We start from the raw sequence: 17,032 nt of genomic DNA, 5'->3' as shown, positions 1-17,032 counted from the left end.
TAAAAATAACTCATTTTGAGAGTTAAAAGTAACCAATGAGGTGCTGCAAAACTCACCACTGCAAGATTGAAAATTCCTCCGACTGGTCCCAACTGAATGGCTTCTTTGACAAGTTTTGTAGCTCTATCCAAAGTTGTGACATCAGCTGTGGACACTATCACATTGACTCCGGACTCCTTCCATCGCCTGATGCAGAGTGCCTGGTAGCCGGTGGTGACGCCCCTTCTGGATGTGAGAACCAGCTTTGTTGCCCCCCGTGCCACCATCCAGTTGGCTAGCTCCAAACCAAAACCACCCAATCCACCTTAAAGTAGACAAAGAAAGAATTAGCTACCAGTAGCACAAAAAGTAAAGATACTACATGCATCCTGTTTGTCAAAGGTGTCTGTGTGTCTGTGTCTACATTTAGAATTGGCAACAGTAACTGATCTAAACCATTTTGGTTTTGAACTATCACTAATAGAGACTAATATTTTTGGGGTATCCCATAGCATAGGCTAATTGGGATTGGACCTACAGTTTAAAATGGGATTCAAACCACTATGTTCCTCGCCGGGTATTTAACCCAGGATTAAAATGAGATGACATTACCAATATGCCATCAGAAAAGCCCTTTATTTTTTAAATGAAAATAGGCCCAAAAAAGTAGAGTTATTTTATGTCCCCAATCCCAAGACCAAGATTGCCACTGCCTGAAAGTTCGTAAATTGTCAAAAAATTTATCAATTCTCTACTGCAAAATTGTAGGACAAATAAATTTATTGTAAATTTGCTTACAGTATTATTATTAAGAAATGAATTTAAGAAAATTTGGGACAAAATCTCTTAAGTAATTAGAAATTTTAGCACATTTTAAACAATTGCTACAATGTACACTATTTTAGAGTGCTTCCAAATAAAGATGTGACAGTCTGTACTAAGAAAGTATTTCAAATTTACCTGCCGATAATCTTCGAGAAGAGGGGGAGAGAGTATGCAAGAATACAATTTCACAGAGTAATATCTAGTCAAGAGAGATTGGGGTTCCAATATGCTTACCTGCAAGAATGTAAGATTTGTCAGGGTTCATGAATGTTCTCGGAATGGCAGAAACCAATTTGGGTGTTGGCTTTATGTTCTTTGTTGTTTCTTCGTCATTGATCTTCAGCAGGACTTTGCCAATGTGCTTGCCAGATGCCATGAACCTGCAATGAGAATTCACTGTTAGTTACTAAGAAAGTGGCAAAAACACTACATTTAGGATTAGACTATTATTATTATTATTAGAAATCAATCTACATTCTTTGATGTAGAAAAAATTGAAAAGGATTGGATACCAAATGAAACTAGCAGCAGTAATATTTTCTTTGTTGGAGCATAATGGGCACAAACAAAAATACGTTAAAAGTATTAAATTTCGTCTACTTACATAAGTGAGTATATATTCGTTGTAAACTAAGTTTCGGAAGCTTTACTGCTTCCTACTTCAGGTGGTCGTATTTCAGGCTCGGAACATCAAGCCACGTCGAAGAAGTGTCATACAAGGATACTAGGTAAAAGGATGGGGTTAGAAATACTTCATGGTGCTAGACACTTACAAATTTAAAACTACCTTTGTTAAAAAAACCTTAAAACTCACGAAAAAACATGTTAAAATCACCAACACGGTATGCTTGAGTGATCGTTGAAAGCCCTAGTTCCCTGCCAAGGTGAAGTGTGCGAGCAGCTGGCGCCGCACTACTGAGTTGTGGGGAACTTCCTCTCCTATGAGTGGTCCCTCCCCTTTTTTTTCTTCTCCCGTCACCAATTCAAGGAGAAACTGCCAGTCAAGCATACCGTGTTGCAGTGGCGGTCCCTCCATGGAACAGAGGGAACAGGCTGTTCCCTCCTACTTATCGCCCATTGAAGCTATTTAAATTATTTATATTAACATAATAAGAACACTTCTTTCTCCAGAAATCAAGATTTCCAAAAGTAACGTCGAAGAAAAACTTTCACCGTGACTGGGCGTTTGTTTACTTCACCTACGCTCGTCGTTCCAACCTCTGCAGCCTGATTCCGAGTATTTCCGACCACGCGCGAACGTAAACGATCCTCGCCACGGAAGCTGAACCCTCTAGCTGTTCCCTGCGAGAGACATAGCGAATTCCTTTTCCTTCGAATTTTTGCTATGTGCTAAAGTTTAATTGCGTTGTAGTGATAGTTTTGAGTGTAGTAAGTCCATATTTTCCTAATTTCATTGCAAAATTGCGTCTGTCATTCATAACGAACTGGGAATATCATCTACAGTCTAAGCGTCTGCTAAATGCCTTGGCTAAACGCTGCGAAATAGCTTCCGAGGGAACAGCTCGCATCCACCTGTTCCACCAGCCCCAAGCCAAGACGCACGCAGCGGCAGGACAAGAAAGCAAATGTTGCGAACGTAGGGTTCCAAATGTTGTATGATCGACCGGCTGAAGACGAAGACGAAAGCTTTTAGTTCATTGAACTTTACAGAAAAGACAGCAAACCAATACCTATCCTAACTGAATTAAAGACTAAAATGAAATCATACACAAGGCATTTTCAAAGAAGTTACTACAACTTTGTAAAATGATTAACTGGATACCCTTCCAGCGGCAAATTATTGTTGTCCTTGTTTGTTACTGAGAAAGGAGTTTGGAACAGTTCGGGTTTTGTCACAATTTCTACAAATCTAGGGGATGTCATGTAAAAACTCGGCCATCTGAATGTAATTATTTCATTGACGACGTTTGAATTACAAGAATACTCAACTCTACAAAAAAATGTCAACGTAATCTACAAATAGAGAGATGAAACAGGATTCGACCAAACATTTATTTCCTCTGATCACTCATAAATTGCTTTTATTATTGAGCTGCGGTGGCTCAGTTGGTAACGCGTCTGACTACCATGCTCAAGGTCCCGGGTTCGATCCCCGGCCGGTTCAAATCCGGGAACTTATCTAACTGTGGAAGAGGCCCCGGCGCCCACCCAGCGTCAAATAACATGGGTACCTGGGGGAAACCCTGGGGGGTAAAGGCGGTCAGGGGCGTGATGCTGATCACATCACCCCCACTCACGACCGGATCAAGAAAGTGTGGGGCGTTGACCCCACACCCCCTATGCGCCTACATGGCGTGGTGCTATGCACAGGGGAACACTTTACCTTTTATTTTTTTCTTTGTTATGCATCAACAATTTTGTTTTTAATGTTTTCTTTACATTATATCATATTTGCTTTAACAATGTTATTGTCATAATTTTAACGTGCTTCATGTATGTCACTTCTGACAATTTGTAACATATGTATCGTATATTTATTTGGTTCATTTCAGTAAGGATTGAATTTTACTTGGTCTACTGCATTATATTACGACAGGTATGGGAGGGGGGGGGGGGCAAGTGCAGGTCACCTGTTCCCCTGCCTGATTTAGCACCGCACGCCACTGCCGTGTTCGTGATTTTAACATGTTTTTTTGGGAGTTTTAAGGGTTTTTTAAAAAAGGTAGTTTTAAATTTGTAAGTGTCTAGCACCATGAAGTATTTCTAACCCCAACCTTTTATCTAGTATCCTCATACGACACTTCTCCGACGTGGCTTGATGTTCCGAGCCTGAAATACGACCACCTGAAGAAGGAAGCAGTGAAGCTTCCGAAACTTAGTTTACAACGAATATACACTCACTTACGTAAGTAGATGAAATTTAATACTTTTAACTTATTTTTGTTTATAGATAGTGCGTAATATGCACGTAACCAATATGCTATATAATGGGCACATCATGTTTAAATTTCACTTCATTGTAAAAACATTAATTACAATTCTACGTTACTTGTAAAAAGTATTTTGTTTACTTATAGATAGACTGCTGCCATTGAAAATCACAGGTTAAAAAAAAAAAGGTAAAGTGTTCCCCTGTGCTTAGCACCACGCCATGAAGGCGTATAGGGGGTGTGGGGGTAACGCCCCACACTTTCTTGATCCGGTCGTGAGTGGGGGTGATGTGATCAGCACCACGCCCCTGACCGCCTTTACCCCCCAGGGTTTCCCCCAGGTACCCATGTTATTCGACGCTGGGTGGGCGCCGGGGCCGCTTCCAACCTTAGAAAAGTTCCCGGATTTGAACCGGCCGGGGATCGAACCCGGGACCTTGAGCATGGTAGTCAGACGCGTTACCGACTGAGCAATGTATATTCCATATAGGGATGTACAAATTAATCATTATCCTGCCTGTAATGGGCAATATAGGTATATCATAGTATGGGTATAATAGCTGATAATTTTAGCAATTCAGTATTTCCACAACCAGCCTAATTTGGTGCAAAAAAATAACAATTGCAGAATTTAATGCAAAATACTGCAATTTTATTTTTTAACAAATACTGCATAAAGATTTAGTTTATGTACTCTAGTACATAGTTTTCCTCTCTAAGCCAATATCCATTGAAGTCACAATTTAGAGGATGAATGAGCCATCCAGTTTCATCATGGAACATTTCAATTTATATCAGATCAGTATATTATCATTAAATTTTATGTTGGTGTCAGCGAAAACTTGAGCTCCCATGTACTTTGCTATGAGCAGGTTTGATTTTCAGTGCGAGCTCCAAAATTTTAGTGCTGACCCAGCATTACGAGGACAATTGGGAGAGGGGCTATTTGAAAGTAATAGTGGACTCTGTTTTGAGTGGTTTGTTTGTTTGTTGTTTTTCTTTTGTTTTTTTATTTAGCTTTTAAGTTCAGTTTATGCAAAGACAGGCTAATAGGGACTGGACCTACTGTTTAAAGTAGGATCCAAACCACTATGTGCCTCCACCAGATGCCATCAGGTATCAAACCCAGGACCCCTTGTTACAAGGTAAAGATGTTACCACTACACCATCAGAGGGGGACTCTGGTTTTGAAAACCAGATAACAGCCGTGATGGAAAAAGCTTTGTTAACTATGCATCACCAACGAAAACCACTTGTTGATCTTTGTCCGTAACAGGCTGTTTGCATACCCATGGGCATTTTTTCAATTTATGGCAATTTATAAACCAAGCACTTTATTTCACCTCATTTTGCGTCATTGTTTAAAAATGCTCTTGAGATATCGAATTTGGTACGAAACTTTCATGATTTGCAACACTGAAACTCTGTTAATTTGTAACTTTCACACGTTTTGAAGCTTCTTATGCTACTGCGTTTGCTGCTGCTTCTACTAATGTTCGAAGTAACTATTATGTAATCTTGGTTGTAACGAGTACTATATTATTCATATAAAAAACTTATTGGATGCTAAAATGAACTATACCCTGTCCCAACTAACTGTGGAGCAAGGCCACGCATAGCATCAGAGAAGCGAGGGAAATCTATTGGCCAGAGAGAAGCAGTAGAAGCTGAGGGAAGGCTTGTAACTTCAGTTGCTTTCCCCCTCTCCACGTTCTCTCACGTGTTCATTGGTGAAGCCGTCTCGCATCACTACTTGCGCAGACACTTGTTTTCGTTTGCCTGCTCCACAGTTAGCTGGGATGGAGTATAAACTAAAACTGCTACTACTGCTAGTAGTAATAATTTAAAATACAGACAATGCAATAATTTTAAAAATGAACCCCTCTTTGACGAACTTCTGCACATGCCACTGGTCTGTATTAGAATATTTTTGAGGGGAGGGGGCGTCCTCGACATCTTCGATTCGACCCCCCTAGGAAAATTTCTGGCGATGCCCATATGCATACCTCTTTCCTTTCAATGAAAATTTTATATTATTCCATTTAATCTTGTTCACACCACAGCTTTCTCCTTAACCAATGACAAGTATGTAAAACTAGAATAGTTGGCGATTTCATCCTTGTCTCACCTGAAAGCCTGCTCCACTTGTTGTTCAGAATACACTGTGCTCGGGAGTGGCCTCACTGCTCCAGACTTAATGCCTTCGTTCATTAGTTCAATTAGCTCCTTTTTGTCCGGAGTAGATGATGAATCAAATAGCGCATCCAGCAGGATGCCATGGAATGTGGTGTTCTTCAGGAAGAATGCCATGCCTAAAATATTTTTTTTTAAAAAATTATATTCATTCCTAACAAGTAAACTTCACACGTATGACAAGTAACTCAAAATTGTGCTAAGAAACGTTTGTTAAATGAAAAAAGGAAATTGGAATTTCTGTAAAAATTTCAATTTGTTTAAAAATTCATCACCTCTATGGTCAAGTGCGTTGGGGATTACTTTCTGGGTGTCACTTTATTACTTTCACCTATTCCTCATTCATCTTCATCATCCCAATTAGCCAGAAGTGGCAGGAAAAACGTGTTAAGCTAACAAAAATATAAGGAAAGTGTTTCGTTGATTGACTGATCGAGTTTGAGTTTTAAGTCCACTTTATGCACAGTAAGGCTAATCGGGACTGGATCTATAGCTTAAAGTGGGATCCGAACCACTATGTGCCTCCACTGGGTATCGAACCTGAACCCCTTGACTGCAAGGCAACGACGTTACCACTATGCCACCGGGGATGCCAGAAAAGTGTTTCGTAATTCAATTAACAGAACACAACAACAGCAGTCATTATTCAAATTTTACAGAATTTATGTCAATTTTAAGAACGTTTCTCCTAGCCAAGATGGTTTTTGACTCTTTCAGTACACATTTCTGCAAAAGTATATTAAGTCAGAAATTTTAACAATACAAACCAAAATTATTAAAGATATTGCAATTTTGTCTACTTACCAAGAGCTGCATTGTTAGACAAGTCAAATTTTCCAATTTCAAGGAAGCGTCCACCTTGCGCAAGGCATCTGACAGATGCCTGCAGCTTCTCCTCAGCCAAGGAATTGAGAACCAGATTCACTCCGCGGCCACCAGTCTCGCACATCACATGCTGCTCAAAGCTAGTGTCTCGAGAGTTGGCAATATTTCGGTCAGTCAACTGTTAAGATACAGGAATTTGTGAATTAGCTTATAAATTTCAGTAAACAAATGCTTATCATTATTATTGCACTAGGTGGTTAGTTAAGCATGTAGGACAAAATTATTTAACAATGATACTCTAACAGACTAACAATATAAAATTCCAATGCGAATAACTGATAATGCACCAAATATTCGTACATAAACTCCTTAAGACACTGGACCTTAGCCTGTGCCAGCAAAGTAGTCTTCAAAAATTTGTCTCCCTTCGAAAAATTGCTGTGATGTTGCAAATTTGGAAATATTACATCTCATTAGAATTCCTTCTAAAGCATTCGAGAGAATCATTGGGTGATTTGCTTTCACTTTTGTTTATATATTTGTGATAGTTCTGAAACTCTGTACAGCCTATTTTCTATCACAGATATCTAACCAGCGAACGCAAACCTCATGAAAATTTATTTCAATGAATTCTAAGCAGATGTAATGCTTCAGAATTTGGAATATCGCATTTTCTGAAAAGTGAGGCATTTTTCTAACTATGTATTTTCTTATTTTACATCACTCTTCTGAAACTTTAATGCATAGTCTTAATAATCTCTCAATTTTTAGCAGTATTCACAAGTTACCAACTTATAACTTTTACAAATAGGAGCATTCAATTGAAAGTGGTTCTATTCTGTGTAAACAGCAAAACAATTAAATTTGGAAATTATTATTGTTTTTAATAATGTTTATGAATGCATATAATTTGCATATTTCACCATATTGCAGAACACACACTCCCTTCATTATATAACAGATGCTTTCTGTTTAAAAAATTGCTAACCATTGTTATAACTGTATCTTTAGTCAAAATGAAAATAAATGTCTGATGAAGGAGGGTGTGCTCTCCTGAAACGTCACAACGAAAAACTGTTTTCTTATGCTTGTAATAACCGTAAACTACAGGAAAATAATTCTACAATGCAAGCAATGCGTACATACAAGAAAAACTATTAGCATATGTAGCCTATATGCTTCACAGACAAATTAAGTCAAACTTTGCTACATATTTAAAGCGTCACACACGAAACGCACTTTTGTTAATGCTTTTCATGCATTCAGGCTATGTCAACATACTCAAGTTTTTTTTTTCATTAGTTAGCAGACATCATAACGTAATATTTTAATCCAATCACATGTCCATAACCCTGACATTACATGTGTGAATGTCGCACACATAATGCTGGAATGCCCCAATATTGATTCTTTTCTTACCTGTGGGAATCGTTTTTTCAAGAAGTCCCTCTTTTCCTTACTGCCAACGGTTGTGAACACTGTGCACCCCATGTGAAGAGCTATGGAGATTGCAGCCTGCCCAACTCCTCCCGTGCCAGCGTGAAGGAGTACAGACTCCCCTGGTTTCATTCTGCCACGCACGACAAGTGCATAATAGGCCTGGAAGAGAAGTGATATTATTAATCTGATGGTTCCCTTACTAAGTCAGTTTACATTTGTCATTATCAGATAACTTTTTACTCATCACTAAGATGCATATTCATAAGTTAACTGGATAAATATTTGGATTATCTACATTATCCATCCTTTTGAAAACAGATAGTATGAGTTGATATCTTGGTCAATCCTACTTATATATTGAAGGTAAAGGTAAGGAAAAAAAGTAAAGCTACTCCTACAAAATTCAAAATGGCGTGAAGACACATGGGGGAATTCACATGACTGCCATTTTTGGAGGTGATGTGATCAGCACCATATTCTGGCTGCCTTTACTCCCCAGGGACCCATGTGGTAGAGGATATATTTATTTATTTAGCAAAAGATCCTTAACAGAACCAATAGTTCCAATTACAAAGGATCATATTAAAAACATTTATAATAAAGATTATATATACATTTTAAAAATTACAATAATACAAAACTACACAATTACAATATTACAGAATACAAAGCAAAAGATAAAAAGATAAAAATGGCAGTAGGTATGTTATACAAAGTAACAGAACAAAATACAAACACAATATAGTACAATAACAACAGAGTACTGCTAAATACTTTCAGATACAAACATATTATACATCGCACAATAGTCGATGAACACTAAGATTAATTACACAATTTGTACAAATATCAAATCCATATGAGAGTAAATAAGGCATGACTTTAAATACTTAGTATCGATAAAAATAATATAATACACACAGCTTCAATCAAATTTACTGTGAATTTAAATAATTAGGCAATGACAATATATGTATTTTTATTATTGAGCTATATGTTATAAAAGGAAGCACGAAGTCTACTTTAATTCCCTTTTGAACAAGGTTGTTATAATTTGTGAACCCTAGGACTGTTTCATGCAGGACATTGCTAAACACATTCCCAACTAAAATCACCCACCCCATGAACTGAACCAAGTCTCTCATATTTATATATATTTGTATTGTAATTATCAATTATATTATTATGCACCTATGTGATTTTCAAATTAAATGTTTCTAACCTCCAAACACAATATAATAATAGGAGTAGCATGTCAAGTTATTACATGCATTTGCAAGTAAAAAAGGCTGAATTCACAGTGTAATATACATGCCTAAAATAATGCTCTGAATAATATGTGTCAGCTTATGAAGCTTTGAAGTGTTTAAGACTCAAATGTAGAAGTAGTATAGAAGATAATCATACGTACCGTGGAATACACTACAGGTACAGTGGCAGCCTCCTCCAAGGTCCACTTGCTTGGAACTTCCCATATGAAAGAGGGTTCGGCTAAGACTGTGGTCGCCAAGCCACGTGCTGGAATCATTCCCATGACTCTCTTTCCCTCGGTGTCCCGGCCAGAGAATTCCAGACCCAAAATACAATCCTGCAAGGAGAATTGTGGAGGTTGAGTCCAACTATCTTGACACAGACTACATTATAGGTCATCTATTATTCTTTCAACTTATCACTTACATCTTATGAGCAATGAGAGAGTATTATATTTTGTCGGAAATCCTGATACATATATTACTTCTATTGTTATCAATCTATCCAAGTGATAGTACTGTAAGAAGGTGAAAATTGCCAGAAAAATGCATATTTATCTGTTCTATTCTATTCTGCATTTATCTGAAACGAAGAACACAACCCACCACCCCAAGACTGCTTCATGTAACCATAATGTTTTCATCTCCACCCTGGAGTTTATTATTATTATTATAATAATGATGAGCCATGCATTATCCACATACCATTCTCACTGATTTCATCATGGTTATAAGGTTGAAAATTGCAGCCATCACCTAACATTATATCAAAGAATTTGTCACATTAAGTGAATGATTTAGATTGTTCAGATTTTGGTGGTCGAAAAAAAAAAAACAATGGCTAGGTTAGAGAAGAATAGAAATTCAGCCCTTATTCTAGAGTTTTGTGAGCTACCAAATATTTTCCAACAGTTTTCATGAGTTAAAACTGTTCATCCCAGAAGATTAGCATTTTTTTTGGTACAGTTAGGAGTGGGGTTCGAATGCCTACATGCCTACATTCGGTATCATTACATGGTCACAGCACAACGAAAGTGTACGCGAATTTTTGAAGAACCAAAGTTGACTTGGGCAAGGTCCTTTTTCCAGGAATTTGTTTCGTGTTGATCTGAGGCCAGATCCTCTGGGAGGTTAGGTTACATTGGGATGGCAACAAAACCTGTTGATTCCATGCTATGCATTAATATTAGGGGTGTGCAGGATCCTGAAAAGTCGGGACCGGGGGGGGGGGGGGGGAATTCCTGTCCCGATCCCAACTTCGGGAAATTACTTCCCGACTCCCGAGCAGTCGAGAAATACCAAATGGTCATTTTATCGTTAAATCTAGACTTTTGCTGCATCGTAAATGTCTGGAACTTATCAGAAATTGTTAGTTTTTGTACTGGTTTTGTAACGGTCTGCTGCCAAAACTAACCATTTTGTAACGGTCTGCTGCCAAAACTAACCGTTTTGTAACGGTCTGCTGCCAAAACTAACCGTCTTGTAACGGTCTGCTGCCAAAACTAACCGTCTTGTAACGGTCTGCTTCCAAAACTAACCGTCTTGTAATGGTCTGCTTCCAAAACTAACCGTCTTGTAACGGTCTGCTTCCAAAACTAACCGTCTTGTAACGGTCTGCTTCCAAAACTAACCGTCTTGTAACGGTCTGCTTCCAAAACTAACCGTCTTGTAACGGTCTGCTTCCAAAACTAACCGTCTTGTAACGGTCTGCTTCCAAAACTAACCGTCTTGTAACGGTCTGCTGCCAAAACTAACCGTCTTGTAACAGTCTGCTGCCAAAACTAACCATTTTGTAACGGTCTGCTGCCAAAACTAACCGTTTTGTAACAGTTTACTGCCAAAACTAACCATTTTGTAACAGTTTACTGCCAAAACTAACCATTTCCTTCCAAAGGTAACCATTTTGTAATAGTTTCCTTCCAAAAGTAACAGTTTTGTCACAGTTTCCTTCCAAAAGTAAAGCATGGGTGTTCTTTGTGAGTGTCCCTTCAATTTCATCACATCATCATCATCGCAATTAGCCAAGTGTGGCAGAAAAGCAATGCCTAATAACAAAAATCAAATCAAGTTATTCATCAGGACTCTCATTTAAGCTTTAAATAGAAACTCTCATCTGCCAAGTTTTGTCAGAACTGACTTTCAGTACCAAGCAAATATGAAGTAGTGATTAAAAATGTCTGGGAAGAACAAATCAGTATTGTTATACTGCTTAAAATTGACTCACCTGACCAGCCAAATCGCCTGGTAGAGCATCTGGTGGAAGCTTTCCAGTTGCCAACATGATGTCTCTGAAGTTGAGAGGGGCGTAGTACACATGGTACAGCTTCGAGTTGGGGTACCTCTCAGGCCTGAAAGGGCATACAGTAATCTCAACAGAAATCACACTACACGGAGTATTTCTAAATTACATATCAGTGGCTGAGTTGCAATCAATGTCTTCAATTAATATTTGCAAAATAAATTTTAAATCTCATCCATCAAGCATGAAGACAAACAAATATTAGGGTGTTTCTTTATTAACTAACTCTCTAGCCTTCTTAAACCTGAAGGTTCATGGTTGCAGCAACACAGGCCTTTCATCTGTCCCTATCCTGAGCAAGATGTATATACTCTTTACCATCCCTCCCAATTTCCTTTAGGTCCATCTCAACATTATCCCTCCATCTTCGCCTTGGTCTACTTACTGGTCTCTTACCATCAGGTTACCCAACAAGAATCCTGTAAATTCTTCTATCCTCTCCCATTTGTGCCACATGGCCTGCCCACCTAAGTCTTCTTGATTTAATCATTCTAATAATATTTGGACATGAATACAAATTATGTAACCTTCTCCACTCACCTAGGCCCAAATATTTTCCTAAGGATCTTATTTTCAAATACTCTCAATTTATGTTCCTCTTTCAAAGTAAGGGACCAAGTTTCGCATCTATATAATATTACAGGCAAAATTACTGTTTTGTATATTTTATCTTTTAGTTTCTTAGATATTAAACGAGAAGACAAAAGTTTATGAAGAGAAAAGTAACATGAATTTCCTGAATTAAGCCTGCTTTTTATTTCCTCTTTAATATCATTGTTATTTGTTAGTATTACTCATAAGTACTTGAATTTGGAAACTGGTTCAAACGAGTTATCAATAATTATATTTTGATTATTACCTACCACTTGGTTTCGGCCTGTAAGCATATATTTAGTTCTCTCTTTGCTAACTTCCAAATCTATCTCTTTAGTGGCTTTGAAAAATATTTTAGCATTATTCTTAATTGTATTTACATCATCCCCCAGTAAGTCTACATCAGGGTGTTTCTTTATTACTAACAATATTCTAATTTACTGAGTGAGTATATTTCACCTCAAGGGCTCCTTTTACAAAATAAAACTTTTCAAAGTACATACTCTTTCAAAAATATGAATTACAGTAGAAAAATTAAAATTTGTGTACTTAAAAGGAATTATTTTACTTGCCCTGCAAAATTTCCAGGTTTATTAAAATTTACAAGTGAATGGTACTTTTGTTAACCTCTTCGGATCTGTGAAGCAAAGTAAGCGAGTATTTTTTTTAAGATTTCGCAAATTTATCATTAGCAAGATACCCCCTGGATGTTTTTTTACAGGATAGAAAACTTTTTTATTCCCCCCTGCCCCAAAGTTAATCCCCAAGTTTTATTCTGTCACCCCCAAAGTTAGGTCCGAAGTTACGCCAATGATTTCCAGGGTTCCCAAGCCAAAAATCTTAATATTTGATGCCATATACTAATGAAGAATCCGTTTATTAAGAAACCAATTCTGTAAACTTGCAAAACATTCTTGCATACCTGTAGAAAGTAAGCGGTCCTTCGATCCATCTCAAGCTGGAAAGATCTCCCCTGACCATTGTGTTGATGAACGCATGCTCCACCTGAAGAGTAGCACTGTCTGCATAGGTGTCCAGTTGCAGATGCCTGAAGGTTCCCCACGTGCCGTTGGAATATGTGTTCACCACAAGGTCCTTCTTCAGTTGTTCAACGTATGGTGACTTCGATAGGGAAAATGGAGGAAGTTTCCCATCCTGAACGAACACACTCCTGGAAACAAATATGAATAAATATGGTTTAAAATAATGTATATACTTCCGAGTGGGAAAGCATGAAGTTATGACAAAAACAAAAAATATATTTTAATTACTTTAGCCTTGTGTGTAGTGCTTGAAGTGAAGAGGCATGTGGGAGGTTGGTATCCTCCCAGCTGTCTCACTGTGACCATATTATCCAATAGGAGCACACCTCCGCTAGCCCCAAAGCTCGAAACATGCCACTCAGCTAGAAATTTCCACTTCAATTGCCACTGCTTGTGTGAACATAGAGAAGGTCTAAATATGGGTGAAGGTTTAAATATGGGTTTTGGAGTTATCAGTGCTCCCAGGTGCTGCAGCCTGGCAGAGGCTAAGGGAACTGGTTATCTGTCAAGGACAAAGGTTGCCTCGCCAATTTGCAAGAGAAAGCTGTGGTTAGTTTCTGCCTTGGATGCTGTTATAGAATTGATATTTCCGAAAACTTCTTGCAGGTATGTTTTAACTCAGCGTTTTCTGAATTCTCATCTGCTTTGTATAGGTTATGATATTAGTGGTACATAAAACAAATGTGGGCTTTTATAATGCCATGATTTGTTTGTGAAATATGTACCACAGAGAGCGAAAATAAATTGAAGAAGAAAAATAGCGTGATGGTCTAAATATGGGCTATGACATGAGGTGTAATGTTGAGATCACATTTTCAACAAATATTTGTATGTTTTTCTTAATTTCGATTTTTCCCATTCCGCGTGATTTTCAAAACAGATTATTCATAAATATGAATTTTATAATGTTTTAGCAACAAATGACTGGTTTCTTTTTCATTTTAATTGCTTTTTGTGATATTGCCATTAGTAGCACATATTTAGACCACAATTTTGAAACATAATTTTTACCATTTTTTTGGAAATTGCTTTTTTTTTAAAAAAAAAAAATTGAGACCTTCTATACTTTAGCATGCTATTACATTTAAGTATATATTTCATAGATATGCATTTTAAAGGCAGGTGCTTGATATATTAATTTTTTTTCCTCCGAAAATGGCAATATAAAAAGGGAGGGCCCATATTTAGACCTTTTCCTCTACCAGTTACTTCCATATAGATCTTTTACATATGAATACATATAATACGATTTTAATATTATCCTTTATGAACTATAATTCTTTACGTCATATTTAAATATATATCTGGTGGTTATGTGGAGATAAGTAATTTACTCTAAAAAGTTCAAGTTTCATTTTTCCCCATTTTGGAGTAAATATTATTTATTAGACATACCTGAACTCATTGAGATCCAATATGAAAATTTTTATTTCCTAAAGCAACGGAATGGATTTCAGACTTAGAAAAATTGTTAATAATTATACATACTGATCTGAAGCGATAGAAAAATTCAATTAGCATATTGACAGCAAAGGTACCACGTTCTAGTCCTGGCAATGTTATGTAATGTCATTCATCCTCATCATTCAATTAGCCAAAAGTTGTCAAAAAGTCACAATAAACAAGAAAAAGACTAAGGTAGACAAAACATATACTCTAACTTTAGTTCACTTGCACTAACAATAAGAAACATGGATCTGCAAGTACATCCATAAGAATAAGTTATTTACAAATGCTACCCAAACTGTTAAAAGCCAGTCTTCGTCATGTTTGTCTCTTCAACACAAGTTTTATTCTATTAATATTGTAATTCTACATTCTCAGAGACTTACCTAACATTATTGCCACCAGGTTCCTGTTTGATGCAATTCATCATCCCAACAATTCCATTTATCTCCTCTCCCTGAGCTACCAAGAAGACCTTCCTTCCTTCAGTTTCACTGGCTTTCAAGGCAGTCTTCAAGTCTTCCACCCAGTTGAAATTCTTCTCAGTCACTTGAATCACCAATGGGTTATCAATTTCCACTGCCTGGAATCCAATACAAATATATTTAGCATGTAATGGGAAATAAATCATGTCTGGTTTGATGTAAAAAGAAAAGTTTGCTCTGTTACCTTTCTCTGTAGTCAAGTATAAGGTGTGTTATTAGATTTTGGTCCTGATCTCAAAGAGCTTTTATTAGTGCCCGTTACAGGCCTTTTTTTTAAAAAAAAAAAAAAATATGTCTTCTTTGTTTGTATTTTGCGGAAAACAAGTTTGTACTGTGTTCGTGCCAAGGTGCCATTATGTTCTTTCCCATTTTGAACCAGTAACATCAGTAGAACACAGTTGCATCTTTTCCCCACCAGGTGTCGGTTCAAACATCAACCATGGCACTCTGGGTAACAGCACAAAAGCAGAAGAGACATTACAATGCTTTATGGCTATTAACCACTCAAAGTAAAAATGTAATATGTAGGATTTTGGCATATTTTGCCATTTTTATGTGATAGATAGGGAGACAAATTTATGGTAAATAAAAACTGAGGAGACCAGTAAATAAAATGTTAGATCAGCGGTATATCCCAGCGGTGGAAAACAAAAATTGGCACACACTTTTTCATTATGAGAGGAAACAACATACAAAATTGATAATCTACTTCATTTTTATATACTGTACACATACACAAGTACTTAGCTCTCCAACCAAAAATAAAACAACACAAAATTACTTCATTTCTAAATTGCATATCTCAAGTGATTTATTCATTGTATGTATTTAAACCATATCCTTATCTTATCGCTGCTACAGCTAGCAAGTTCAATGAAACTGGAAGTTGAGTAGACATTCGGGGGAAGAAAGGAATGCAGCTTGACAGGGAGCTAAGTTTTCGAACTGAGATTGTGGTTCTTCAGCTGCAAGTGGTAGGGAACTTTAGGCAAACGTTTCATTTCAAATCTACAGTTTGCGCGCACAACCTCGATTGCCGGTTTCTACTTGTTTTCTACTTAATTTGATGATATTTCACGGTTATTTCATGGAAAAGAGAGTTCATTTCGTGGAAAAGCACACATTTCGCATTACTTCGCGAATAAAACTCATGCATATTTCGTCATTGGGGGTGTAGTTACATGCAGAATGTTCAAAATTGCATTTTTTTTTCACATTTCGCGAATCGCGAAAATTCAATGTCCCTAGTGATAGAGTATATGTTGATGGATTTTCGGTCATATTCAGCATATTTTTGCTTTTTCAAAAAATATTCAGTCATTTTCGAAGTGGATTTGTTGTTACTCCCATGTTTACTCATTTTTTTTACTGCTGCAAAAGGTTTTTAATTTTTTAAAAAAAAAAATTACGGAAAGTCTTCATTGTGCATTGCAAGTGAGGGCACCCATAACATGAACTAAAAAATGTACGTATATGAAAATATCTTGGCATATGTTAGATATTGACGTTTGAAACAGTCCAGTTATAAGGGCATATTTTTCCAATTATAGTGCATTTTTTGTAAAATTTTAGGTCATAAGAGCATATTTTGGTGATATTTAGGTCATAAAAATCCTAGCCCTAGTAATATGCAATTTCTTTTACAGTTCTTATAAATACTAAACACAGCATACACCCTAAAAACTGCAATTTCTAAATTCATCAATGTAGTTTCTTCTTTAACATTTAGGTGCACAAACTTTAATTTTGATCAAAAGATGTT

The 17,032-nt window shown here is 37.0% G+C and overlaps 1 protein-coding gene across 1 annotated transcript in view; it reads right to left on the bottom strand.

Annotated features, from left to right (window-relative positions):
• The window catches only part of FASN1 (Fatty acid synthase 1), a 73,021-nt gene that overhangs the window by 2,418 nt on the left and 53,571 nt on the right, over positions 1-17,032 (bottom strand). Inside the window, exons 21-29 of the mRNA XM_083137061.1 lie at positions 15,172-15,368; positions 13,219-13,467; positions 11,628-11,751; positions 9,565-9,741; positions 8,133-8,312; positions 6,693-6,891; positions 5,824-6,007; positions 1,039-1,184; positions 57-304 (exon numbers count right to left, since the gene is read on the bottom strand). Of these exons, the coding sequence (XP_082993187.1) occupies positions 57-304; positions 1,039-1,184; positions 5,824-6,007; positions 6,693-6,891; positions 8,133-8,312; positions 9,565-9,741; positions 11,628-11,751; positions 13,219-13,467; positions 15,172-15,368 (1,704 nt within the window). The remainder of the gene's footprint in view (positions 1-56; positions 305-1,038; positions 1,185-5,823; positions 6,008-6,692; positions 6,892-8,132; positions 8,313-9,564; positions 9,742-11,627; positions 11,752-13,218; positions 13,468-15,171; positions 15,369-17,032) is intronic.

The sequence above is a fragment of the Lepisma saccharinum genome, chromosome 15 (genome assembly GCF_977018435.1).
Source record: "Lepisma saccharinum chromosome 15, izLepSacc3.1, whole genome shotgun sequence".
NCBI lineage: Eukaryota > Metazoa > Arthropoda > Insecta > Zygentoma > Lepismatidae > Lepisma > Lepisma saccharinum.
This window is presented reverse-complemented; position numbering and strand designations above follow the sequence as displayed.